The sequence below is a fragment of the Petaurus breviceps genome, unplaced genomic scaffold (genome assembly GCF_028583685.1).
Source record: "Petaurus breviceps papuanus isolate PSGF00001 unplaced genomic scaffold, PetGlider_PUasm1.0 188, whole genome shotgun sequence".
Taxonomy (NCBI): Eukaryota; Metazoa; Chordata; class Mammalia; order Diprotodontia; family Petauridae; genus Petaurus; species Petaurus breviceps.
This window is the reverse complement of record NW_027185804.1, coordinates 22386690-22413997: the sequence shown is the minus strand read 5'-3', so window position 1 is coordinate 22413997 and position 27308 is coordinate 22386690. Positions and strand designations below refer to the sequence as shown.

General features: G+C 38.8%; 1 protein-coding gene across 1 annotated transcript in view; it reads left to right on the top strand.

The window, feature by feature from the left end:
• The first annotated feature begins 1178 nt into the window (after positions 1-1178).
• Positions 1179-27308, top strand: part of CCDC73 (coiled-coil domain containing 73) — a 143511-nt gene continuing 117381 nt past the window's right edge. The window contains exon 1 of the mRNA XM_069091365.1: positions 1179-1310. Within this exon, the coding sequence (XP_068947466.1) occupies positions 1179-1310 (132 nt within the window). The remainder of the gene's footprint in view (positions 1311-27308) is intronic.

Below are 27308 nucleotides of genomic sequence, written 5' to 3'. Positions count from 1 at the left end.
ATGAGGGCTTGAGTTTGAAACCCCATTCTGTTGCTTACTACCTCTGTGACTATAGGCAAGTCACTGAATGTCTCTGGGCCTTATTTTGGTCATCAATAGCACTGAATTCTAGGGCCAACTTAGAAGTTCAGTAGGTAGATGGTCAAAGAAGGGAGAGACCAGCAAGGGATATAGTAGCTAGAGGTGGTTTCATGAAAGAATTAGGAATTGAGCAGGACTCTGAAGAATAGGTAGGATTTGGTTAAGTAGAGGGGAAGTCTGGAGTATTTCAGCAGTCTGCATTTTATGTCTTGCTCAAGGGCATTTTAGAAACAATACTGGATTCGAGATTCAGTCAGTATAGGGAAGACTATTTTGTAGGACAGAGGTTGGTGTACTGTGTGTGACAGCATACACTGGCAGCTCTGAGTTTAAACATGGTTGTGGCAGTGTTTGGCATTTGGGGCCAAAGTGACCCGATAGAAAGGGCTCTGGGTTTACACTCAGAGGACCTGAATTAAGTAAAATCCTGATTCTGCTGTTTATTTACCTATGTGATCTTGGGCAAGCCATTCATGTCACTTCTCTGGCCTCAGTTTCCTCATCTCTCAAACAAGGAGGTTAGGATAGATGGCTCTGAGGTCCCTTCCAGCTTGAGAGCTGGGATCCTGTGAGCTCTTTCTCCCAATGAAGATTGGTGACTGATGGGCAACTGAATGCCTTGGGCCCTCAGGGTCCCAGTGCCTGGAGTATTGAGAGGTGAGAGCACTATTTGAACCTGGGTTTTGAGGACTCTTGAGTTCAGCTCTCCATTTTCTAGAGGAAGCGAGGTAGTGTAGTGGGTAGCATGCTGGACTGGGGGGTCAAAAAGACTTGAGTTCAAATATTGTCTCAGACAACTTGATTAGCTATGTGACCCTGTGCAAATCACTTGACATTTGTCAGCCCCAATTTCCTCATCTGTAAGATGAGATAATACTAGCATGCACTTCACAGAGTTATTGTGAGGATCAAACGAGGAAATATCACCTAGCTACTAGCCAGCTATTATTATTCATTGTACCATGCTATTTCTTATGTCTGAGGCATAGAAGTCGAAATGAGTACAAATAGAGGTTTTTACTATAATTGTGCTTCATGTAACACACTAGTATTTAATCTTTTTTTTAACTTTTATATTGCAGGAACCAAATTTTATTATGGATAAAGACTTTAAGACTGAATCAACTTCCTATTCACTTCAAAGTGCTTCAGAACCACTGTTTTCTATCCAGATATTAGAATTCAAAACAAGTTTGTTAGAGGCATTAGAAGAATTACGCATGAGAAGGGTGAGCACTTTTTAGTTGTTATGATTATTTTAAAGAAAGTATTTGATTTTGATCATATCTTTTATTTCCCTTTAAATATTCCAGAAATTATTTCCCTAAAATATTAGTCCTAATATAATGCTTTAATGAATCAGTGGTCTTTTCCAGTGTGGGCATTTCTCTAAAGGTAAAGACTGAAGCCAACTGATGCTTTTTCATTCAGGGTGACTCTTGTCCCTGTGTTTCCACTGAACTTCCACATGGTATCTGCCCACTATGCATATATCCGCATCTAGGTCTTTTACCTTTACCAGCATGTCTATGCAGTGCCTGGACTATTTGTTACTCCTCACTCTCCCTATATAACTAGCCACTTCCTTTTCTCATCAGATATTTCCTGAGTAATTTCTTTTATTCTACTATATAAGTCATCTCTGATAATATGTAGCAGACTCCTTACTCCCACCATATGTCTTTCTATTGACCTTTGTGTCACCCAGAATTCTGATTCATCAGAGATGCCGGTATGCCATGACTTGTTGCTCTCTGGTGCTATGAGAAGAATGTAGATATTCAAAGATGGCTTCTTGTTTCAGGGATCACCTTGGGATCATTGACTGTATGAGCAACTTCCCAAATGCAGCATCTGCTAAACACTGTTATGTGCTAGGAACCTTGCCAGGCACTGGAGGCACAAAGGCAAGAATGAAACAGCTTCTCAAGGAGCTTATGTTCTAGGAGAGGTGGCAACATGGACATATCTAAGTGAATATACAAAATATATGCAAAGTAAGCTACAAAGTTAATTTTGGTCAGGAGGGCGCTAGCCACTAGGAAGATCAGGAAAGATTGAATGGAGAAGGTAGTGCTTGAGATGAGTTTTGAAGAAAGCAAGGGGGTCTACGAGGTAAAGGCATCTCAGCAAGAGGGTATCCCAAGCAATGCAAAGACACAGAGATGGGCTGTGTGCGACAAACACAAACCGCAAGAAGGGCGGTTTGGCTGGACCACAAAGGGAGGGAAGGAGAATGATGTATGATAGTTTGGAAAAGTAGGCTGGGACCTACTAGTATGTGAAAGGATTCTAAAATTAGCCAAACCAAGAGAGTATATTTTTGATCTAAAAAGCAATTCATTCAATAAGTATTAAGTATATGCGATTGTACCAGATGTTGTGTTAAGTGCTGGAGATACAAAAAATGACACAGTCTAGCTCATTATTCATCTGATCAAGAAATATGTATTTAGCTCTGTGTAATCTAGCCCAATGGGTTGCCCATACACAATCTGTACTTAGCTCAGCATTAGAACTGACCCTGGGGCAGAGTTGCCATGGCTGAAGATTGAATTAGGAGTAAGTGAACCATACCTCACCCCTCCCTGGCTATCCAGGCCCTAGACTTGGGTCCTTCCAGACTGCAATACCTGTCTTTGACTGTCTGGTCACTAGTCCCTGGGCAGGGACCAGGGATTTTCAATCTGTCCTACCATTGTCCATAGCTCAACCCCCATTACCATTAACACTTTTGCTTCTTACTCTAGTACGAATGATAATCAAATCAGCAGTCTCATTGCTCCTGTGAAGGATTTGACACTCTTGTTCTATATTCAGAGTCCCAGGCTGCATAGGCAGAGGCTCCTCCCTTCCTATACTGCCACCCTCTGCTCCCTCCTCCTCATCTATGGCATTCTTGTTTCACCTCTGTCTATAACCCAATCAAGTTTCCCCCCCAGTGTGCCCTATGGATCCCTTGTTCTTTTAATAACAAACTACCTATCACATTAGATTCCTAGTTTCATGTTCTTCCTTTTCTAAGTTTATTTCACATGATTTCCCTTTGAACACTCTGCATTCCAGCAAAATTTACTATCCTCTGACTCAGGATTCTGTCTGTTGCCTTTGTGCTTTTGTCCAGACTAGTATCCTTAGGACATACTCCCTTCTTCCATCTACTACCTCTCAGAATCTTCCCTTATCCCTTAATACTGTCTGCTATAGAAAGTTTTCCCTAGTGATGCTGCTCTTTCTTTCTTCAAATAATTATGTATATATTTATCATTTTATTTATATGTTATATTCTCTCCCCCTATACTTCTCCCCTGTTTCATAGAATGTAAGCTTCCTGAGGTCAGAGACTTTTTTGTCATTAGTTCTCCACGGCCTAGTACCTTGTACATAAGAGGGGCTTAATAAATGCTAGTTGCTTTGAAATTCTCAAATATCTTCCCCTTCCATATGAAGAGTCCACAAAAATTCCCATGACACCGTCATCCTGGTTGTTAAATGATCCCTGAGTTAACAATCTTTTGTGTAACAATTATACATGTGTGACATCTACACTCACAACTAAAAATTGCACTGTTCTTCTTGGCTCATGCTTGCCTTGATGCTTGCCAAGGTCTGTCCAGACTACTTCACCACACCCAAATAGAGGAAAAAGTAGCTAAAACAAAATTTAAAATGCAAAACAAAAAAATATAATGCTCCTGGAAATTTTCATTTCAGTATTTCTTTTAGGAGGTGACTGGTGGATTCTCTGTATTTCCACTTTAGCTTCTGATTCTAAGATATGTGGGGAGTTTTGAGATTTCTTGAAAATAGGATTTCTAGGCTCTTTTTTTGGGGGGGGGGTTGTGAGGTTCCTTTGTGAGTATTGTGTTTTTTCAGTGCTCCCGAAAGGGTCTGATCCAAGGTGAAGTCAGATTACACAAATGTGTAATTTGGCTGGCAAAAAAGCTAGTAAAATCTTGCTGCATTACATTGCATTTAAAAAAAAAAGCATGGCTTGCAGGATTAAAGAGGTACTAATCCTGTTGTATTCTGCCCTAGTCAGACTATATTTGATGTGTTGTGTTCAGTTCTTGGTGACGTATTTATGAAAGGACATTTATAAGCTAGAGATTATTAAGAAGAGAGCATGAGGATTGGTATAGGGCCTTGAGGATGTTTAACCTGGAGAAGACTTGAAGAAACATATTTGATATCTTCAGATTAGGATTTTGCCACTTGAAGAGGGATTAGATTTGTTCTGACTATAGAGGGCAGTACTAGGAGTAATGGTTAGAAGTTGCCAAGAGGCAAATTTAGGTTTCGTATAAGAAAAATGTCCTAATAATTAGAGCTCTCCAAAAGTGAAATGATCACCTCAGGAGGTCATGGGCCATCTCCTCTCCTTCTACCTCTCCCTCCCCCTCCCTCACAACATATTCTGTGAGCCACTGGCACTAGCTTCCTTGATATTACATCAATAAGATGCCTTATCTGCTTGGACATTTTCACTGACTGCTCCCCATTAAAGGAATAGTCTCCCTCCTCATCTCTTCCAACTGACTTTCCCTGCTTTCTTCAGGTCCCAGCTAAAATCCCAACTTCTACAGGAAAACTTTCTCAATCCTTATTGAGGCCTACACAGTATATGACCTGCAAGTTGCTTGTGGTCCACCAAAGGATTTTGGGTAGCATTAAAAAATGTAGAGGATGTAAAAGAAAGAAAGGATGTAAGGGGGGGGGGTAGAGCCAAGATGGCAGAGTAAAAGCAGGAACTTGCTTGAGCTGGTGCTCCAACCACCTCCAATACCTGTAAAAAATGACTCTAAACAAATTTTAGTGCTACGGAACTCACAAAGTGAGAGAGAGAAACAAATCTCCAGCTGAAGGTAGCCTGGCAGGCTGACAGAAAGGGTCTATCGCACTGGGACTGGGAGTGGAGCACAGTCCTGTGTGAGTTGTACCAGCCTAGACCTGGCACCACAGACCTGCTGGAGTAGACTTCAGGAGTGTGAATCACTGGCAGCTGTGGCAGTTTCCAGTCTTCTCAACCCACAAACACCAAAGACAAAGTAAAAGGTCAGTGGGGGAACTCTGTTGGAACTGGGTGAGAAAAAAGCATGATCTGGCCCCTGTCTCCAGGGTGGCAGAGGGGGCAGCAGCTGCCACTGTGTATGCTTTCAAAGCTCTAGACCCACAGATTGTGGGGGGAACAAGTGGCTGACCAGAGGGCATTTGCAGGAATCTCTCTGCTGGTGTTGAGGCAGGATTCTCTTGCTTTGCCCTGCTTGGATCTGGGTCTCAGTCTTGGGTGGTGGTCCTGGGGTGAGGAGCACTAGCATGGAAGAGCTTGTTGAGGCTGTGGAGAGGGAGTCCTCCTCACAGTTCTGGGGCAGGTACTTAGAAGAACCTCTGACAACAGCTGCACAAAACCCCAGAAATTTGGGACATAGTACTCTCTGCTCTAGAAGCAGATTTCTATTGTGACAAAGAGCTCAAAAGTCAAGTGATTGACTGGCAAGATGAGCAAACAGAGGAAGTGAAATCAAACTATAGAATCATTTTTTTTGGTGACAAAAAAGATTAAAATATGGAACCAGAAGAAGAGAGCAAAGTCAAAACCCCTGCAAAAAAGCCTCCAAGAAAAATATGAATTGGTTGCAGGCCATGGAGGAGCTCAAGAAGGATTTTGAAAATCAAGTAAGAGAAATAGAGGAAATATTGGGAAGAGAAATGAGAATGATGCAAGAAAATCATGAAAGGCTAGTCAACAGTCTGCTAAAGGAGACCCCCAAAAATACTGAAGAAAATACACCTTAAAAATAGATTAACTCAAATGGCAAAAGAGGCCCAAAAAGCCAATGAGGAGAAGAAAGCCTTAAAAAGCTGAATTTGCCAGATGGAAAAGGAATTTCAAAAGCTCACTGAAGAGAATCATTCCTTCAGAATTAGACTGGAGCAAATGGAAGCTAATGACTTTATGAGAAATCAAGTTACTATTAAACAGATCCAAACCAATGAAAAAAGTAGAAGGCAATGTGAAATATCTCATTGGAAAAACCACTGACCTGGAAAATAGATGCAGGAGATATAATTTTAAAGTTATTGAACTACCTGAAAGCCATGATCAAAAAAGAACCTAGACATCATTTTTCAAGAAATTATCAAGGAAAACTGCCCAGATATTCTAGAACTAGAGGGAAAAATAGAAATTGAAAGAAGTCATCAATCGCCTCTTTAAAAAGATCCCCAAAAGAAAACTCCTAGGAATATTATATCCAAATTCCAGAGTTCCCAGGTCAAGGAGAAAATATTACAAGTAGCTAGGAAGAAACAATTGGAGTATTTTGGAAACACAATCAGGATAACACAAGATCTAGCAGCTCCTACATTAAAGGATTGAAGGGCTTGGATGATTTCCTGGAGGTCAAAAGAGCTAGGATTAAAACCAAGAATCACCTACCCAGCAAAACTGAGTATAATATGGGGAAAATATGGGTATTCAATGAAATAGAGGACTTTCAAGCATTCTTGATGAAAAGACCAGAGCTGAACAGAAAATTTGACTTTCAAATACAAGAAGCAAGAGAAGCATGGAAAGGTAAACAGGAAGGAGAAATCATAAGGAACTTATTCAAGTTGAACTATTTACATTCCTACATTGAAAGACGATATTTATAACTCATGAGACTTTTCTCAGTATGAAGGGAATATGTATGTAAACATACATATGAAGGGAATATGTATGCATACACATATGTATGTATACATACATATATGTATGTATAGGTGATATGTGTGTGCGCGCACATGTATACATAGACTGATGGCACAGGATGAGTTGAATCTGAAGGGATGATGTCTAAAAAAATAAAATTAAGAGGTGAGAGAGAAATATATTGGGAGGAGAAAGGGAGAGATAGAATTGGGTAAATTATTTCACATAAAAGAGGCAAAAGAAAGCTGTTACAATGGAGAAGAAGAACAGGAAGGTGAAAGGGAATAAGTCAACCTTACCATCACTGGATTTGGCTTGAGGAGGGAATAACATTCACACTTGACTGGGTATCTTACCCTACAGGAAAGTAAGGGGGAAGGGGATAACAGGGAGGATGATAGAAAGGAGGGCAGATTAGGGGAGAGGGTAGTTAGAAGCAAACACTTTTGAAAAGGGATAGGGTCAAAGGAGAAAATAGAATAAATGGGAGGTGAGAAAGGATGGAGGGAAATATAGTTAGTCTTTCACAACATGACTATTATGGAAATGTTTTGCGTAACTACACACGTATAACCTATATTGAATTGCTTGTCTTCCCAGTGGGGATGGGTGAGGAGGGAAGAAGTGAGAGAATCTGGAACTCAAAGTTTTAAAAACAAATGTTAAAAATTGTTTTTACATGCAACTGGGAAATAAGATATACAGGCAGTGGGGTATAGAAATCCATCTTGCCCTACAAGAAAGTAAGGGGGGGGATAAAAGAGAGGGCAGATTGGGGGAAGGGGTATTCAGTATGCTTGCCATATTAGGGTTGGGGGGTAAGGGAGAGACAGGGAGAAAATGTGTAACTCAAAATCTTGTGGAAATGAATGTTGAACTAAAAAAAAATAATAATTAAAAAAGAAAAAAAGAAAAGATATAACAAGTGCTTTGTCCATGTCCCTCTTAACCCACCTTGCACTACTCACTAATATGCCTGTCATGTAACTTGGTGGGTGGGTTGCCACTGTGTTCTCTTTCCTATTTGTCACATGACCCTTGGAAACCAACCATCATCAGTCTGTTTCTAGTCTGAGAAGAGAGAGAGTTGTATCTTTTCACTGTGTTCTTGGTCATTACTGGTGTTGAACAGGGACAAAGTGAGTGCAGCCACTGACCAACACAGCTGACATCTTAAAACAACTTGAGAGCTTCTTCCCCTCCCTAGTTGTTCAGCTTCCCTCCAAGTTACATGAGAGTCTGGCACTCTCTCCAAGGTCAGACACTCAGTTCAGTATTTCTTTGTATGTGAGCAGTTGCTGTAGAGATTTTTTACTTCTGACATTAAAGTTTTGGGGGTGACTTTGTAAAATGGGTGATAAAAAGAAACAGAAGATCAAATCAGAGCACAGAGTGTTTAATCCAGTGTGGACAAATAGATACTTGCTTACGTACATGAGAGACAAAATATTGTGCCTTGTTTGCTGAGAAGTAATAGCCATTCCAAAAGAATGAAATCTTCATCACCATTTCTAATCAAAACATCCTGACTTAAGTAAATTGGACACCAATGAAAAACCAATTAAAGCATCCAAGTTGTTGAAAAATCTCAGTGAGGAACAATGGCTTTCCAAGAAAGTAAACTCAGAAAATGAGGTGGCTACTAAGGATATTTTTCAGTTTTCTAAAGAAATCATATTTTAGATTTTAAACATTATTCCAGAGTAAGAAAAACTGACAAGAAGTATAATAAGTCCTATTAACAAAATGTAAACAGTAAGAAAACCTAAAATATGTATTAAAACTTGTACTGCTTGGGGTGGCTAGGTGGTGCAGTGAATAGAGCACCAGCCCTGGAGTCAGGAGGACCTGAGTTCAAATCCGGCTTCAGACACTTACTAGCTGTGTGACCTTGGGCAAGTCACTTAACCCCAGTTGCTCCTCTAAAAAAAAAAAAGCAAAACCCCCCCCCAACAACCCCCAAAACAAAACCTTGTACTGCTTAGCAAAGTAACTTATCCCTTCTAGTTTTCTGTCATCTTAAAAACTGATAACCAGTCATTGATAAAAATATCAAACATAAAAAGCATAACTCTCCGGGGTGCTGCATTGGAAAGCTCCTTGCAAGTTGACAGGGATCATTGATAACTCTGTAGATAGTCATTCAATCAATTAAAATCCATCTAATTGTACAACCAACCATCTAACCAACATTTCTCTATCTTTTCCATAAGAATTTATTGAAACATTTTATTAAATGTTTAACCAAACTACTGAAGAGGTTACCCACTAAGAGGGTTAAGGCTCTGGAGACCCCAAAACACCAACACATCGGTTCCTGCCAAATAAATTTGACTTGAGTCTTCTCAGCCAAAGAAAAGTAAAATTTATTAAAAGTTCGCTTGCATTAGACACAGAGTAAGTCTGTGCTAGGTCATTCTGTGGTGCTCTCCCTATTCTATAGCGCTATCCCACAAATGGATATAAGATGGGGTCTTATATACAGAAGGTAGTGAGAGGAATCTAGGGGTGGTCTAGAGGAGGAGTTTGGGGAGGGTCTTCAGGAGGAGTTAATGAGGTCAATGAATGATTAAGGGTGGGAAGCCACCTGGAGACCACAAACAATGGTGGGCTAGGCCAGTTCAAGGGTCGGAAGTCTAGTAAGAGACTTACCTCATCAAATGGGATGATTTAATCAAGAGTCTAAGGGAGGTTCCCAGAGCCTGTACCTCAAGGACTCAAGGAGAGCTCTAGGGGGTTCCTAGAGCCCATACCTCATCACTACATCTCCAGCATTCCTCCTGATGAGGCATCATGGACCCTTTTTGCCAAAAGAATTTGGGTGCCTACTTCTTGAGGGGGAACATGATGAGATTCAAATAGAGTGGTCAGAGAGAAGCCCATTATTTCAAGTACCACTTAAAACCACTTTAGGAGACAATGAGATTCAAATAAGCTGGTCAGTGAAATACCAAAACTAACTGGGGACTCTATGCTGCAGCAAATGGATTGAACAATGGAATAATGTGCCTAGATATTGCTGAAACTCTGGTTTCCCTGATCACCTCATCTCCCTGCCCACTGCAGGTTTTATGCTTTTATTCTATAAGAATTTCTAGCCTCTTGTGGCTAGGTGGCGTCTTCCTTAATCTGAGGGTGTCCCCCTTAAGGACCCATCTCCCATAAGTGGCCATCTCCTTGGTGAGGGGAGGGGCTTTTCCTTGGAGGGTCCTTCCCTCTCTCTCTTAGGGGGCTGTAACCCCCCTTAAACTGCATCTCCCTTAAGGAGCAAAGGAGCCTGCTTGGTGTGTTGTTCTTGGTATGTTGTGTTCCCCCCAATAATGCCTTTACTTGATTTGGAGAGAGTCTGAGTGAATTCTTTTGAGACATACACCATGCACCCCAAAATTTTGGGGTGCCCCTAGTCCTTATCACTCTGAACTACAATTTAGCAACTGTGTTCGAAAGGGAAATAAATAAGGCCATTTCTAAGAATGGGCAGCTCTTGATGAACTTTTGTAAATTATTTCCTTTTCTAAATATACACTAATCATGTCTTTAATTGCATGTGCAAGAATTTTGTCAGGTATCAAAGTCAAGCTTACTGGCCTATATCACCCTCCTTCCCAGCTCCCCTTCCTACCTCTTTCCTCCTTTGAGCAAAAGCTGAATAATAATTTTTTAGAGTATGCTGCAGAAGGAATTCTTTTCATGTGTTAGTTGGGTTAGGTGGTCCCAGAGGCTCCTTCCAAATTGGAATTCTTTGACTTTTTTTTTTTTACTTTAAAACCTGGTATCTAATGGACTATATGAAAATATGGAAATGGTATTTAAGGATATGAAGTAGAGAGGGGGTGGAGCCAAGATGGCAGAGTAAAAGCAGGAACTTGCTTGAGCTTGTCTCCCAGTTACCCCAAACACTTGTAAAAAATGACTAAACAAATTTTAGAGCTACAGAATCCACAAAATGACAGAGTGAAACAAGTCTCCCACTGAAGACAGCCTGCTAGGCTGAAAGGAAGGGTTCCTCACACCCAGCTGGGAGTGGTGTGCCGTCCCTTGAGGCTGTGCTGGCACAAATAAGGTCAGAGCAGACCTCCAAGGACTGAATCACTGGCGGCTGTGGCAGTTTCCAGACTTCTCAACCCACAAGCACCAAAGACAAAGTAAAAGGTCAGTGGGGAAACTCTTTTGGACCTGGATGAGAGAAGAGTGGAGGTCTGGCCCCTGCCCCTGGGGAGGTGGAGGTGGCAGCAGCAGCAGCAGTGGCTTCTTCCAGAATTCCAGGCCCACAGATGGTGGGAATACCAAGCTACCAATCAGAGGGCAATTGTAGGAATCTCTTTGCTGGCTCTGAGGAAGGGTTCTCTTGCTTTGCCCTGCTTGGATCTGGGTCTCAGTCTCAGGCTATCTAATGGTCCTGGGGTGAGGAAGAGCACTGGTAAAACAGAGCTTATGGGGACTGTGGAGAGGGAGTCCTCACAGTTCTGAGGTAGTTGCCTAGAAGTAGCTCTGACAGCAGCTTCTAAAAACCCCAGAAATTTGGGACACAGCACTCTCCATTCTGGAAGCAGAGTTCTACCATGGCAAAGAGCTCAAAAGTCAAGTAATTGACTGGCAAGATGAGCAAACAAAGGAAAAGAAATCAGACTATAGAATCTTTTTTTGGTAACAAAGAAGATCAAAACATAGAACCAGAAGAAGACAACAAAGTCAAAACTCTTGTATCAAAAACCTCCAAGAAAAATATGAATTGGCCATGGAGGAGCTCAAAAAGGATTTTGAAAATCAAGTAGGAATAATTGGGAAGAGAAATGAGAATGATGCAAGAAAATCATGAAAAGCTAGTCAACAGTCTGCTAAAGGAGATCCCTCTCAAAATGCTGAAGAAAATAACACCTTAAAAATAGATTAACTCAAATGGCAAAAGAGGCCCAAAAAGCCAATGGAGATAAGAATGCCTTGAAGCAGAATTGGCCAGATGGAAAAGGAAGTTCAAAAGTTCACTGAAGAGAATAATTCCTTTAAAATTAGAATGGAGTAAATGGAAGCTAATGACTTTATAAGAAATCAAGATATTGTAAAACAGATCCAAACAAATGAAAAAAATAGAAGACAATGTGAAATATCTATTTGGAAATACCACTGACCTGGAAAATAGATCCAGGAGAGATAATTTTAAAAGTATTGAACTACTTGAAAGGATATAAAGTAGAAAAGAGTGCATAGATAAGACAAAATATTTAGGTTGGAGGCAATACACTTTTAAAGAAACTCAAGGACTGATTTTTCATGATCTCATAAAGAGGAAGAAAACTCCAAAATAGAAAAATAGATCATTATTATCAAAAAAGCTAACTGAAAAGACATCAGCAGCTGGTGACTTACTTGCCTACATTCTCCTACCTGTAAATTTCTTATAAGAATGCCATTGAGATGATGGGCATTCTACTGCATTAGCTTTTCAGTACATAGATCTTAGATCCGTCTTCCAGGTAGGCAATGAGCTTGTCTCAGAACTGCATAGAAGAGCAGCTGGCATCACATTTGGGAAATGGCATAGCACTTTTAATAATCCTGAAGTTGTTTACAAACATGAAAATCCGTCTTTTGAGTCATTTTCTCAGTGTTATCATGAGACTATGAATACTAGGATTTTAGAAGAATGAAAATTGCAAGTGCTGTAAAAGCTATCAGAAAGACATGTAGTTGGTACATATTAACTGCAATATATTTTTAAGGATGACCTAGGTATGGGGGTGGAAAAAAATGGGCAGAAATAATAGATGAACACCTTAAGTATTGCACTAATATCCAAAAAAGGCTAAAAGGTTCATTCAGTATATTAGATAGCTTTTCTTTCAAGGATTTATGAAAGAACATGGACAGGAATTGCACAGGATAAGAAAATATGATCTTAGGGGCGGGTAGGTGGCGCAATGAATAGAGCACCGGCCCTGGAGTCAGGAGGACCTGTGTTCAGATCCGGCCTCAGACACTTAACACAAAAATTAGCCGTGTGACCTTGGGCAAGTCACTTAACCCCAACTGCCCTTCAAAAAGCAAAAAAAAAAAAAACCCAACCAGAAAATATGATCTGATTGTGCTTTCTGTGTTGATGGAGAGAATGGTGACATCAATGAAATCATGGGTTTTTTGAAGTAAATGAGAGTGAGCAAGTTCTCAGAGGGTGAGTGTAAAGAGAAATTCAGTCATTAAGGACTAAGCATTGGTGAACAATTGCTGTTTTAAAAACCATGACAGGAGATGGAAAATGCACAGTAAGAAGAGAATCAGGATATGGTGGTAACAATTGCTTTAGAGAAGTCAGAGAGAATTGATAACTGAGGTGTAAGGAATCTTCTGATTTTGCCATTTAAGAGTGGTAGTTCACTATAGGGGGGGTAAATTAAAGCTTAATTACATGGAGGTTAAAGAGTGAATGGATGGATAAGGAAATGAAAGCAGTAGGTATAGAGTACATTCTACAAATCTGACTATGAATAAGAGAAGGGAAACAGAATGTTAGCTTCAGGGAACTGAGGGGTCAAAGTTTGGTTTCCTCAGTTTAAAGGAGATGTATATACCTGGAAATAAATGGGAAGTGGGCAGTTCAGTGAAAATTGAATTAAAAAATTCAGTGGGCAATTCAGTTAAAAGTAAATAATTTAAAAATGAATTTATACAAGTTTGTGTGTGTATGTGTGTGTGTGCATAAAAATGGGGGCTTCATATATGAGGGTATTAGGGAATAAGAAATCTTTTACAGGCTGCATTCAACAATGGATCTTATCTTTATTATTGATAAAAAGATGTAGAGATTATAAAATACCATTGTGCTTATTATTTATAAATTATGAAAAAATTGATTTCATAGTGTCTTTAAAGACTCTTTTCTACCAAAACGTTTCTCATTCATACATCAAAATCATTGATGATTCTTTGAAAGACATAACAGAAGCAACTCAGATTGTTGAAACTGATTATAAATTTCAAGTGAGACACAAAAAAGTGAGATGTATACTCACCAAAGGTGTTTCCCACAGTGATGGAGGAGAGTCCTCACAAAATCCAAGTTGAAGATAGTTTCTTAGTTTATGGTAAGTTCTTAAAGATGCTTTTGTTTGTGGGTAACCTTGTACTGATTACATTAAACTGAAATACTGCACAGGTTCCTGCAAGAGATCTGCAAACATTCAAAAGATTTTGACCTGATCACAGGAAAGACCAAATGAATGAAGAATGTCTATTGCCCAGATTATGACATATATTTGGATGGAAAATCCATAGAACTTGTTTATTAGCATAAATATTTGAGACAGGTAATACAGATGGTCAAATAGTTGGGTTTGAAATTGATCAGGAAAAGGTTGGACTAGATTGTTTTTGGGAAATTGTGAAATTCCTTTAGTGATTTAATTGCAAATTCCTTGAGTGATTCTAAGCTTTCCATAGAAAGAAAGGGTTATCTTTCAAATACCATTTTTCTGTTGGTAGTGTATACAATGATCCATGGAATGCAACAATCTTTGAAGAATTAGAAATCTATATGTATATCTATATCTATATGTCACGGCAATGGAGAAGTATATAGTATGTGTCAGAATGCTGCAACATATAACCAATGAGGAATTTGAAAGATGAATAGAAATAAATGGTCGTCAAAGAAATATATAATAGTAAGCGAATATGGGTTGGTCATGTGGTGAGAGTGAGATGACAGATGGATAAGAGCCAGAGTGCTCCACTGGTACCCTTGAAATGTCGGGAGAAATTGAGGAAGACTTTCTGCATATTGGGTAGTAAATATATGAGAGAACATGGACAAGAGTGGTATAGGTTGGGCAGATATAGATGAATTGCAACCTGCTTTATTGGAGTAAACTCCCATATTGATAATATTACAGATCCATCTGAGTATTTGAGTAAGGGATTGAGATAGTGGAGAGGGAAATATTGGAGATGCTAGATAAAAAAGGGGGTACATAATTTAAGGTACAAGACCCTAGAGGAGAAGGATTAGATCAATAGCATGGGTGAAAGGACTAGCCTTGGAAAGGAGGAGGGACATTTGTTCCTGTGAAACGATGATAAAGAAGATGTTTTGAATTGGAGAGAAAGGATAGTGAAGGAGGTCTGAGTAGATGATTTTAATACTGTATCTATTTAATCTCTGATTTGGGAGAAAGTTTCACGAGCCAGATTATAAGAGCATGGAAGGGCTTGTGGAACCCCTACCTTGTAGGAATTTGTGTGGAAAAACAGTAGTATATCATTCATAGGATAATTCTAGCCTATTTAGTAGCACAAAGTGGATGCCTAATTTTAGCATTCCATTTTCCTCTGACAGATAGAAGAACATGAGGGCAGGAATAGATTAAAAGGCTGAGGGAACAGTTGGATATCTTAATCTTAGATTACTAAAATTAGTATTAAAAGGCAGTAGAATGATAAAGATACAACTGTAAAAATTATTTGGCTAGCCCAGGGGGCGGAGCCAAGATGGCGGAGTAGAAGCACGACCCTCCCTTGGCTCTGGCTTCCACCCTCCCCAATCCTTGTAAAAAGGGGACTCTAAACAAACTTTGGAGCTGCAGAACCCACAAAATGACACAGAGAAGCTAACCTCCCGCTGAGAACAGCCCGGCAGGCCGGCAGGAATTGGCCAGCGCAAAGCTCTGGGAGCCGAGCCCATCACCACACCGAGGCTTTAGCCCCAGGGCGGGCCTGACCAGCCGCCGGCCAGAGGGACTCCAGATCAGCAGCAGCTGTGGCCGTTTCCAGATTTATCAACACATGCATGCGAAGGACAAGGTGAGAGGCCAGTATAGTCTGGACTTTGGGACCAGTAAGTGGGAGTGCGTGGCTTTTACCCCCGGAGCGAGAAACCGCTGAGATGCCAGCACAGCCTGCCAGCGCCACGTGGTGGCTTCAGCTCCTGGCCTGCAGAGTGTAGGGGGACCAAGCACCAGTCTGAGGGGTCATCGCTCTTGCTTTAACCTGCTTGGACCTGGATTGCAGTCTAGGGTGGAGGTCCTGGGGTGTGTGTCCAGCTTGCCAGAGCATGTGGAGACCTCAGAGAGGGCACCCATCTAATACCTCTGGCAGCTGAGAAAACCCCAGCGTTTGGGACGAAAATTCCCCTGTCTGGTGGCAGAGTCCTACTGTGGCAAAAAGCCCAAAAGTCAAATAATTGAGTGGCAAAAATGAGCAGGCAAAGGAAACAAAGCAGACAGAAGATTCCAACGTTACACTCCTATTTTGGGGACAAGAAGGAGCAAGGCATGGAACAGGAGGAAAACAGTGAAGTCAGAACTCCTGCACCAAAAGCTTCAAAGGAAAATACAAGCTGGTTACAGGCCATAGAGGACCTTAAGAAGCAGATAAGAGAAGTAGAGGAAAAATTGGGAAGAGAAATGAGAACAATGCAAGAAAATTATGAAATGAGAGTCAACTGAAGAAAATAATACCTTAAAAAACAGACTGACTCAAATGGCAAAGGAGGCTCAAAAAGGCAATGAGGAGAAGAATGCCTTAAAAAGTCGAATTTGCCAGATGGAAAAAGAATCTCAAAAGCTCACTGAGGAGAATCATTGCTTCAGAACTAGATTGGAGCAAATGGAAGCTAATGACTTTATGAGAAATCAAGATGCTGTGAAACAGATCCAAACAAATGAAAGAATAGAAGGCAATGTGAAATATCTCGTGGGAAAAACCACTGACCTGGAAAATAGATCCAGGAGAGATAATTTAAAAATTATTGGACTGCCTGAGAGCCATGACCAAAGTAAGAGCCTGGAAAACATCCTCCAGGAAGTTCTCAAAGAAAACTGCCCTGATGTTTTAGAATGAGAGGGCAAAATAGAGGTTGAAAGAATCCACCGATCACCTCCTGAAAAAGATCCCAAAAAGAAAACTCCTAGGAATATTATAGCCAGGTTCCGGAATTCCCAGATTAAGGAGAGAATATTACAAGCAGCCAGGAAGAAACAATTTGAATATTGTGGAAACACAATCAGGATAACCCAGGATCTGGCAGCTTCTACACTGAGGGATCGAAGGGCCTGGAATGTGATATTCTGGAGGTCAAGGGAGCTGGGATTAAAACCAAGAGTCACCTACCCAGCAAAACTGAGTATCATGTTTCAGGGGAAAATATGGTCATTCAGTGGAATACAGGACTTTCAAGCATTCTTGCTGAAAAAACCAGAGTTGAATAGAAAATTTGACATTCAGATACAAGAAGCAAGAGAAGGATGAGAAGGTAAACAGGGAAAAGAAATCATAAGGAACTTATCAAAGTTGAACTATTTTTTTTAAAGCAATTGGGGTTGAGTGGCTTGCTTGGGGTTGCACGGCCAGTTGTTGTTTCTGGGTGTGGTGTTGAGTGTCTGGGCCCAGATTTGATCCAGGTTGTCCCGGCACTGGGGCCGGTGCTCTTGCTCGCTGAGCCACCTGGCCAAAGTTGAACTATTAACATTCCTACATGGAAAAACAATAATTGTAACTTATGAAACTCTTCTCAGTAGTTGAAGGGATTAGAAATATATATATATATATATATATATGTGTGTGTGTGTGTGTGTGTGTGTGTGTGTGTGTGTGTGTGTGTGTGTGTGTATGTCTTTATATGAGGGTATGCGGGCATATGAATACATATGTGAATGTGTGTATATACGTTTACAGGTATACATAGATAGAGGGAATCGGACCAATTTAACAGGAAGGGATGATACTTAAAAGGTGAAATTAAGAGGTGAGAGGAATATAATGAGAGGAGATGGGGAGAGACAGAGTGGGGCAAACTATCTCATACAGAAGAGGCAAGGAAAAATTGTTACAATGGAGGGGAAGAATAGGAAGGCAAAAGGGAATGGGTCAACCTTATTCCTATTGAATCTGGCTTGAGGAGGGAGGGAAATACACACTAAATAGGGGATCTCACCCTCCAGGAGAATAGGGGGGAAGGGGATGTGAGGGGGGATGATGGAAGGGAGGGCAGGCTGGGGGGGAGGGAAGTTGGAAGCACCCACTTGTGGAAAGGGACAGGATCAAAGTAGAGAATAGAACAAGTGGGAGGTGGGATAGGAGGGAGGGAAATATAGTCAGTCTTTTACAATACATCTACTATGTTATTGTTTTGCATTAGCCGCACATGTACAATCTATACTGAACTGCTTGTCTCCCCAGTGGGGGTAGGTGGCAGGGGGGGAAGGGAATGAATCTGGAATTGAAAGTTTTAAAATCAAATATTCAAATATATATATATGTGTGTGTGTGTGTGTGTGTGTGTGTGTGTGTATACTATTATTAATACCATCTTACATGTTATTAAGAAAAAAAAAAGATATACCGGCACTGAGGCATAGAGATCCACTGGAAAAGTTCAAACGGGTATGGGAGAAAATATGGGAGAGAGGAGATTGGAGGTGGGGATATCATGTGGGACTGCTGTTTTGGGGGGATGGGTGGGGGAAAAACGGGGAGAAAATTTGTAACTCAAAATCTGGCGGAAACGAATGATGTAAATCAGAAGTTAATAAAGCATTTAAAAAAAAGAAAATAAAAACAAACAAACAAAAAAAAATTATTTGGCAGAAATAACCAGAGAAGTTTTTCACGATTTAAAAAAATGCCTTTGAATTTGGTTCAGAAAACAGTAAGCCAAAAAATAATTTTAAGAAATTCCATTGGGTTTGATTTTATTGCAAATAGCTTCATAATGAATGATTTGAATTTTTATACTTTAAAAATAGATTTCTCACATTTCATTATATTTATTTGAAATTATTTCTAAGAAGCAGTTAGTACATTTTCATCCATGAAACTCAGTTTTGTATGATAAAAAAAGGACGATCCTATTTTGCTTGAATTTTGGAAAAACAATATAATTAAAGAAACAAAATATTTTTACAATATGAACTATTTTATAAGAAGTTTGACACATGTGGCATTTGAAATATTGTGTAAAAGTATTTTTATGCAAAATAAGAAATGGCGTTATTGTTTTAAACATATTTTGACCCTCTAATATATAAAATAATGGAATTAAATATTTTGGTGACAGTTTGAAGGAAATTCCACACATCATTCTATAAGGTAAAGTTACTTCTATTTTTTTTTTCATTGTGGAACTTGTAAACTGTACTTACTACATACATGTTTGCTGTGAACTTTGTAGAGCACATGTGGGATAGAAAAATGGGCTTTGGAGCTTCTTTCTTTGGATAATTTATCAGACAAGCTGGCTAGCAGTTTTCCCTCAAGGCTAATATATTCTTGTCTTGTGGTGGCCTATTGCCCTTTACATTTTTAACATAGTATGACCTCTCTATTATATTTGGTTAGAGTACTAACCTGTAAAAATGACTGTTTTAAACTTAAAAGAATTTTGTGAGTTTGTTATTTCCTGTTAGTATGTACTAGAAAGGAAACTTTTGTTCTATTTATATCATTAAGATGGATTTAAACATTAGGGAATTGAAAGGGTTACTACTGTATTTCTGCTTTTAAGTATTGTATTTATAAATTATCTGTTAAATTTTTTATCATAAACTCTTCAAATTCATTTTTCAGTGATTACAGATTTAAAAGTAAAGTAAAAGGTAGGTATCAACAAATGAAAAATATTTTATTTAAGCAAATATGCTTCATCTATGTAACTTATTTATTTATTACATGTAATTATTTAATTATTAATTGCTTAATTATTACATGTAATGCCCTATTCTATATGTGCTCCAATTTTACAAAAATATGGCATTTCAATTTATTTATATTAATCAACAAATATTTATTTAGTATTTATTGTGTGGCTACTTCTATATTAGGTCTATGAGTCATAAGGAAGAAGTATAAAACAGGTTCCTTGTCCTCAAGGAATTTATAATTTAATTGAAGAGCTAAAACTAACATGTGAAGTTAACTCAGCTGTGAAATGGGGATAATAATAGCATCCACCTGGCAGGGTTGCTGTGAGGTTTGAACAAGATATTTGTAAAAAGCATTTAGCACTGTGCCTGGCTCATAGTAGGTGCTCCATAAATGCTTTTTCCCTTCTTTGGCCCCTGAAATGATTAAAGACCAATTAAGTGGTAAACAGTATATTTTTGACTGCAGGTGTGGTAGAAATTGCATGGTTTGGAGGGATTTTTTTTTTAGTTATGGGCTGGTTTAGAGGTCCACTGAGATCCCCTGTAACTCTGAAATTCTGTTATTCTAAGTTTAGAGAGGAAAAGATGAATTTGCATTAGAGAAGGAGTCTTTCTGGACAAGTTGGGAATTAAATTAATCTTTGGAGGAAGATTAGGATTTTGATAAATTGACAGGAGGGATAACTGCCAGGGTCTCCATAGCATAACACTAAGAATGAACATAGTATGTTTAGCTGAGAGTGAAAAGATTGATTCTCCTGGAGAGGAGGTGTTCTTGGTGGATAGAGAACTGTATTTGGGATCAGGGAACCTGGATTTGGGTCCCACTTCAGACATTTACTAACTGTGTGATCACAGGCAAGTAACTTAACCTTTCTGTTTCCTTATGGAGAATTGTGTGAAAAAAAAGTATTTTACTATTGGGAAGAAAGTTATTTTCAAAACCTTAAAATTGCATAAGTGTGAATTATTATTATTATTATTGTTTTTTAGTGGGGAGTAAGGTTGAAGAGGTAATGTAGGACCAGATTAGCAAAGCTAGGCAGAATAGTTGATATACTAAGGCAGTAGAGAATCACTGTAGGTTCTTGAAATGGGAATGATGGGTTGAAAATAGTGGTTTGAAATGACTTGTGTGGCAGTGATATATAGGAAGGATTGGATAAGGGAGAGACAGTAGGCTTGATACTATCTAGGAGGCTGTTGGAGTAATTCAGGCTGGAAATGATAAGGCCTTAGAGTAGGCTGTGGCAGGGGGAATGAAAAGACACTCTGTATACATGAATAATAAGTAATAATTAAAAACAGAAAGACAGGGACAGCTAGGTGGCACAGTGAATAGAGCACAGGCCCTGGAGTCAGGAGGACCTGCGTTCAAATCTTAGACATTTAACACTTACAATCCGTGTGACCTTGGGCAAGTCAATTAACCTCAATTGCCTTACCTTCCCCCTTCCAAAAAGCAAAAAACCTCAGAAGCAAACAAAACCCAGAAAGACATAGCACATCTCTCGCCATACAACAGAAGGCCCAGGCCTGGAACACACTCCTTACCAACTTCCACACCTTGATATTCTTTTCTTTCTTTAAGGAATCAATTTAGGCACTGACTGACCTTCCCCTAAAAACTTTCTTGATACCCCTAGCTTAAAATGAAATCGATCTCTTATGAATCTCTTCCCTGCCTTCTGCCATATTTTTTTGCATAGATGTTTGATTCCCTCTTTGGCTCCCTCCTACTCCCTTCTGACAAAAATTTAAGCTTCTTAGGACAGGGAGTGTCTTTACATCTTTGTATTCATGGCACCTGGCCCAATGTCTTGTACAAAGTTGGTGCTTAATAAAGGTTTGTTGCTTAATAAATTCCAATTAATTGACATGATGAAATAAAAATTGTCATTTAGTTTTCTTAACCTGAACTTTATCATTCCCTTCTCCCTTAGTTATTGGAAGAGTGAATTATGGTAGTGAAAGGGAAGGAAGTGAGCAAGCTCTTGCACTAGGACAAATACTTGAGTAGATGCCAGGATACACTTTTCCTTCTGACACTTCACAGCACAATTTCCTTATTCTAGAAAAGGTGAAAAGAATTTTTAAAAAATGATTTAATTTCACTCTGATTATTTGATGTAGCATTTCAAAGAAAGAAGAGAAATGAACTCGATCTTATTTTCCTATTATTCATTCATATATGCTTTTTATTTTTAAACATACATTGGAACCATTTGTTCAAGGTGAAATTCTAGTCCCTAACACAAATACTAAATGTTATTTGGAAAGTTATTTGAAGACTTTTACACTGTGTTATGTTTATTTGAGATAGATTTCTTTTATCTCTAATCAAAAACCAAACCCCTATGAAAGAATGATAACTATTTGGTGGAATTGCATGAAAAATTGAATAGTTCAATTTCGTAGGAGGTGTATTATGAGTTTGAAAAAGATAGTACAAGTACCTAGCTGCAGTTTTGGCTGCTTGGTCATGAGCCAGCTGTACTTTGTTCCTAAATCTGTTCAGGGTCAGGAATTGAAGAGGCCTGACCAGTGCACAGCCCATCTTGTAAAACTACAGCCTGAAGCAAACACTTTAAAAAAGCATGACACTTTCTAAAGGTTATAACGAGTAAATAAACCATCAAATTACTCCTCTTTTATTGTTTTTGTAAAAACACTTAAATCCTTGTAGTCCTAAGGCATATAATAAAAAAAATAAATGGTGGGTTCTGCTGTACTTTATTCAAGTTACACTGGATGCTTTTCTTAAATTTATTAACTTTTTTATGAGCAACTTAATTTAGTAAACATTTTTTTTAGTACTAACTTTTGAAAGTGCCCTGTTAGGTAGATGGAAAAAAGAAAAATAAAAGTTTTTTAAAAAGTAAAATGATAAGATTTTTCTGTAAAAATCATGAAATTTAATGAAAACAAATATGATAATAGAGACTAATTAAAACGAGTTCTAATGAATGAAGATAGCCACTTTCTAGGCATTTTGTTTTTGTTATAGTGAGAGATATGATATCCTGTATATTACTGTTAGAGACATGGTTTTACCCACAAAATAGCAAACTTTTTTAGAATAGTGAAATGTTATTTAAAGTGGTTTACAAATACTATTTACTGTATTATTGCAGAGTTTTTCCATACATTATTCCTATCAAATCATTATAATTTATTTGAAAGTTAACAAAAGTTCTCCAAAATTGTTGTGACTTCCATTATTGCTAATTGAGAATGCCAGAGTTTCTTTCTACTTAGTTTATTCATCCATCTGAACAACTTGGTTTGTAATTCTTTTATTGCAGTTACTTAAATCTACTTTATTTGTAATAAACTTTTTTAGAATAGAGACTGTTCTTCATTCATCGTTGTATACCTCACAATGCCCTGCAGGTATGAGGAACTTAATAAATATTAGAAGGAATGAGTATTATATAGGTGGACAAGGAAGTTAGAAAAAGTTTTTTTGATGCATTTCTCCCCATCAGCTATCTTTCAGAGCATCCTTAGTACCAGTGAGGCACATATATCCAATGCGATCTCTGACTTCTAGGAGTTTAAATTATAGATTCATTATGAATTTTAAAAAGCTGAGTATTTAAATTTATGGGTTATTACTTATTTAAAGCTTACAAAGTTGTTCAACTTGTAAAATTCTTAAAATTATTATCAATTTGAAAAAAATTCAATATACTCCAAATACCCTCCCATCTCTCTGTTGAACCATCCCTTGTTACAGTTAAGCAAAAACATCCAGTACAGTAACTGTATCTGATAATCTAGATAATATTTAGTCCGGATGGTTCCCCACTTCTCATGAAGGCAAAGATATGTTCCATTATCTGTTCTTTAGGGCCTTAATTGATTTTTCATTTCATTGGATGACTTTTTAGCTAAATAGCATGAGAGTTCTGCGTTCATACTTACTGAGTTGTTTTTGTCTAGTTACATTTTTAGTTACTTGAAACCTGGCACATTATTTCTGAAGTTATACTTTTTCATTTGTAAGTAAATATACTTGCCTAAAATCAAAATGGCTTTCTTCTGAGAAGGGAAAGAAGTAAAATATTGAGGTGTATAGACATGTATAACCATGGTGGTACTTGTAGAGGATTCCTGGCCCCTAAAAAGAGTAGAAGGTCTCTTAATTGTAAATACTCCTCTATCTTGATAGGAGGTTTGGGAATTTTGAGTTTCTTTTTATAGGTTGAAATTATAGTTCTTATATGAAGTGGAGAACTTAGAGAAGTTGGCGAAATGGTGGTAGCAAACAGTTTTAAGATCTAACAGTAGATTCCTAATCATCATTTGAAGACCCCTGCTGTAAAAATTTAATAAGTTAGTCATTTGTCTTGAATTATTTGTAGATACATTCTTAGCATTGGGGAGGAGAATGAATGAGATTAAACTCTTGAAGGTCATGTTAGCTCTAATATTTTGTGATTGTGACAGATTTCTTTGGGGATTTTACAATCCAGGTGGATTACACTATCATTGTTATTACAATCTAAAGGCATTTATTAAGTACCTAATTATGCATGACTTTGTACTAGGTCATGTTCCCTGGAGTTTTACAATTGAAGGCAACACTGAAAAGGATAAACATGTAAGACAGAAATAGTAAAGTTAGGAAAATAAATACTGTATATGTACACACATTTCATTACAAAAAATAATGATCATTGTTCCTAGTTACAAGAAAACAACAACAACACTAAAGTAAATAAATTTGACAAAATGTCACCTATTATCTTTGTGGACAAGATGGAGAAATATAGGCAGATGGATTAAAAACAGATTGAATGATGGGACCCAACTTGGAGTGAGGTCTCTAGTGACATAGCCTAGGGATTTCTCCTTGGTCCTGTGTTTCATTTTGTTTTTTTAAATATTTTTATTTAGTGATTTGGATGAAGGAGGTATAAATAGAATATTTATCAAATTTGTGGCTGACAAAAAGCTGGGAGGGATAGCTAATAGGTTGGGTGACAATAGTATTAATATTTCTTCATTGTCTATGATACCTTTTAGCAAGATGTAGTTTCCTTCCTTATCTCTTTTAATTAGGTCTATTTTTGCTTTTGCTTTGTCTGAGATCAGGATTGTTACCCCTGATTTTTTTTTTACTTCAGCTGAAGTATAATAGATTCTGCTCCAATCACTTACCGTTACTCTATGTGCCTGTGTGTCTCTTGTTTCAAGTGTGTTTCTTGTAAACAACATATTGTAGAATTCTGTTTTTTGGTCCACTCTGCTGTCTACTTCTGTTTTATGGGAGACTTTATCCCATTCACATTCACAGCTATAATCACTAACTGTATTTCCTCCCTCTTCTCTCACCCTTTCCCTCCTCACCAGTATTTTGCTTCTATCTACCACCTCTCGTGATCTGTCCTCCCGTCTGTCAGTCCTTCCCCCACCCCTCTCTTGTACAAAATTTCATCCCCTCCTACTTCCCTGTTTGGTAAGACAGATTTCTATATTCAGCTGATTGTGTATGTTATTCCCTGTCTGAGCCAGCACTGATGAGAGTAAGGTTCAAGCAATGCCGATCGCCCGCCCTCTCATCGTCCCCTCCACTCTCAGAGACCTTTCGCGGCTCGTCATGTGAAGTAACTTACCTCGTTCTACGTCTGTGCCCGGGGTGCTCCTCTTTCTTACCCCTTAACTATTGTTATGTCGTTCCCTCAAATTCTTATGCTCATAACCTTTGTCTATGCACATTCCTTCTAACTGTGCTATTATTTATTTTAAGAATTACAAGTATTGGGGGCGGCTAGGTGGCACAGTGAATAGAGCGCTGGCCCTGGTGTCAGGAGGACCTGAGTTCAAATCCGGCCGCAGACATTTAACACTTACTAGCTGTGTGACCTTGGGCAAGTCACTTAGCCCCAATTGCCCTGCCTTCCCCCTCCAAAAAAGCAAAAACAGAATTACAAGTATCATCTTCCCATAAAGGGATGTAAGCAGTTTATCTCTATTGAATCCCTTATGTTTTCTTTTTCCTTTTTACCTGTTTATACTTCTGTTGGGTCTTGGTATTGGAGATCAAATTTTTGGTTTAATTATGGTCTTATGAAAGCTTGACATCCTATTTTGTTGAATGATCATTTTTCCCTTAATGTATTATGCTAAGTTTTGCTGGGTAAGTGATTCTTGGTTGTAGTCCTAGCTCATTTGCCTTCCAGAATATCATTTTCCATGACCTCTGATCTTTTAATGTTGCAGCCCAAGTCCTGTGTAATCCTTTTCTTTTTTTTGAATGGGGAAGGCTGGGCAATTGGGGTTAAGTGACTTGCCCAAGGTCACATGACTAGTAAGTGTTAAGTTCCTGAAGCCGGATTTGAACTCAGGTCCTCCTGACTCCAGGGCCTGTGCTCTATTCACTGTACCACCTAGTCACTGCAAGTCCTGTGTAATCCTAATTGTGGCTCCCCAGTATTTGAATTATTTATTTCTGGCCACTTTCTGGCAGTATTTTTTCCTTGACCTGATAATTCTGAAATTTGGCTATAATGTTCCTTGGAGTTTTTATTTTGGTATCTCTTTCCTCAGATAATCTGTGGGTTCTTTCAATTCCTATTTTGCCCTCTGGTTCCAGGATATCAGGGCAGTTTTCCTTAATAATTTCTTGAAAGATGTTGTTCAGGTTCTCCTTTTGACTATGGCTTTCAGATAGTCCAATGATTCTGACATTGTGTCTCCTGAATCTGCTTTTCAGATCAACTGTTTTCCCCATAAGGTATTTTGCATTTTGCTCTATTTTTTTCATTCTTTTGAATTTGTTTGGTTGCTTCTTGATGTCTCATAGAGACATTAGCTTGTCCAATTCTAACTTTTAAAGGAGTTGTTTTCCTCAATTAGCTTTTGTACTTTCTTTTCTATTTGGTCAGTTGTACTTTTTAAGTTGTTTTCCTCAGTAGATTTTTGTATCTCCTTTTCCATTTGGCCAATTCTACTTTTTAAGCAATTGTTTTCTTTTTCCAAGCTGTTAACTCTTTTTTTCATAATTTTCTTGCATCACTCTCATTTCTTTTCCTAATTTTTTCTACCTTTCTTATATGATTTTTTAAAGCTCATTTTTGAGCTTTTATATAAGTTCTTTCTGGTTGTGAGGCCACTCCTGGTTTTTCTTTGGGGTTCTGTCCATAGGTGTTTGGACATTGTTGTCCTCTTCTGAGTTGGCGTCTTGATCTTCCCTGTCACCATAGTAACTTTCTAGGGTCAGATTAGTATTTTGTTGTTTTTTACTGATCTTTTTTTTTTTTTTACCTTTTTACTTTCTTTTAAATTTGAGCTCTGCTCCTAGGGTAGAAGGGGCACTGTCTCAGGCTTCTTGTGCCAGGGGATGCAGATCCTGGCTGTTTACCTGGTGCTGCACTGATGTTGCCTTGAGGCCTACAGGGAATTCTTGTGTCTGGCACTGTGTGAGGGGATGCGGCAGGGGGTAACTGGTGCTATTGGAGGCCTTGGAGTCTGGCAGCTTACCTGGTTCTGAGCTGGGGTCCTAGTGGTGGTGTCTGGCATATGTTGAGGACAATGGGGCATTTCTGCTTTTCCCCAGGATACATTGAAGATGTGACAGTCAGGCTTCTGGAGGTTGCCTAGTTGCCTGGTGCTATGCCAAAGCTCTTGGTAAGCTGGAATCTGCCAGTTTCCCTAGCTATGCTGAGGCATGTGGGGGATTCTGGTGTTGGCATTTGCCTGCTCCACTGCTCTGGGGCTCAGGCTGCTAGTTTGCTGGGACACTTCTTTTCCTGGACGGTGCTCTCCCTTTACCTGAGTGAGACAGACCTTTCCTGCTGATCTTCCAAGTTTCTTGGATTCAAAGATATTTCACTCTGTCTTTTTGCTGATTCTGCTGTTCCAGGATGTGTGTTGGGGTGCTATTTTATTTGGTT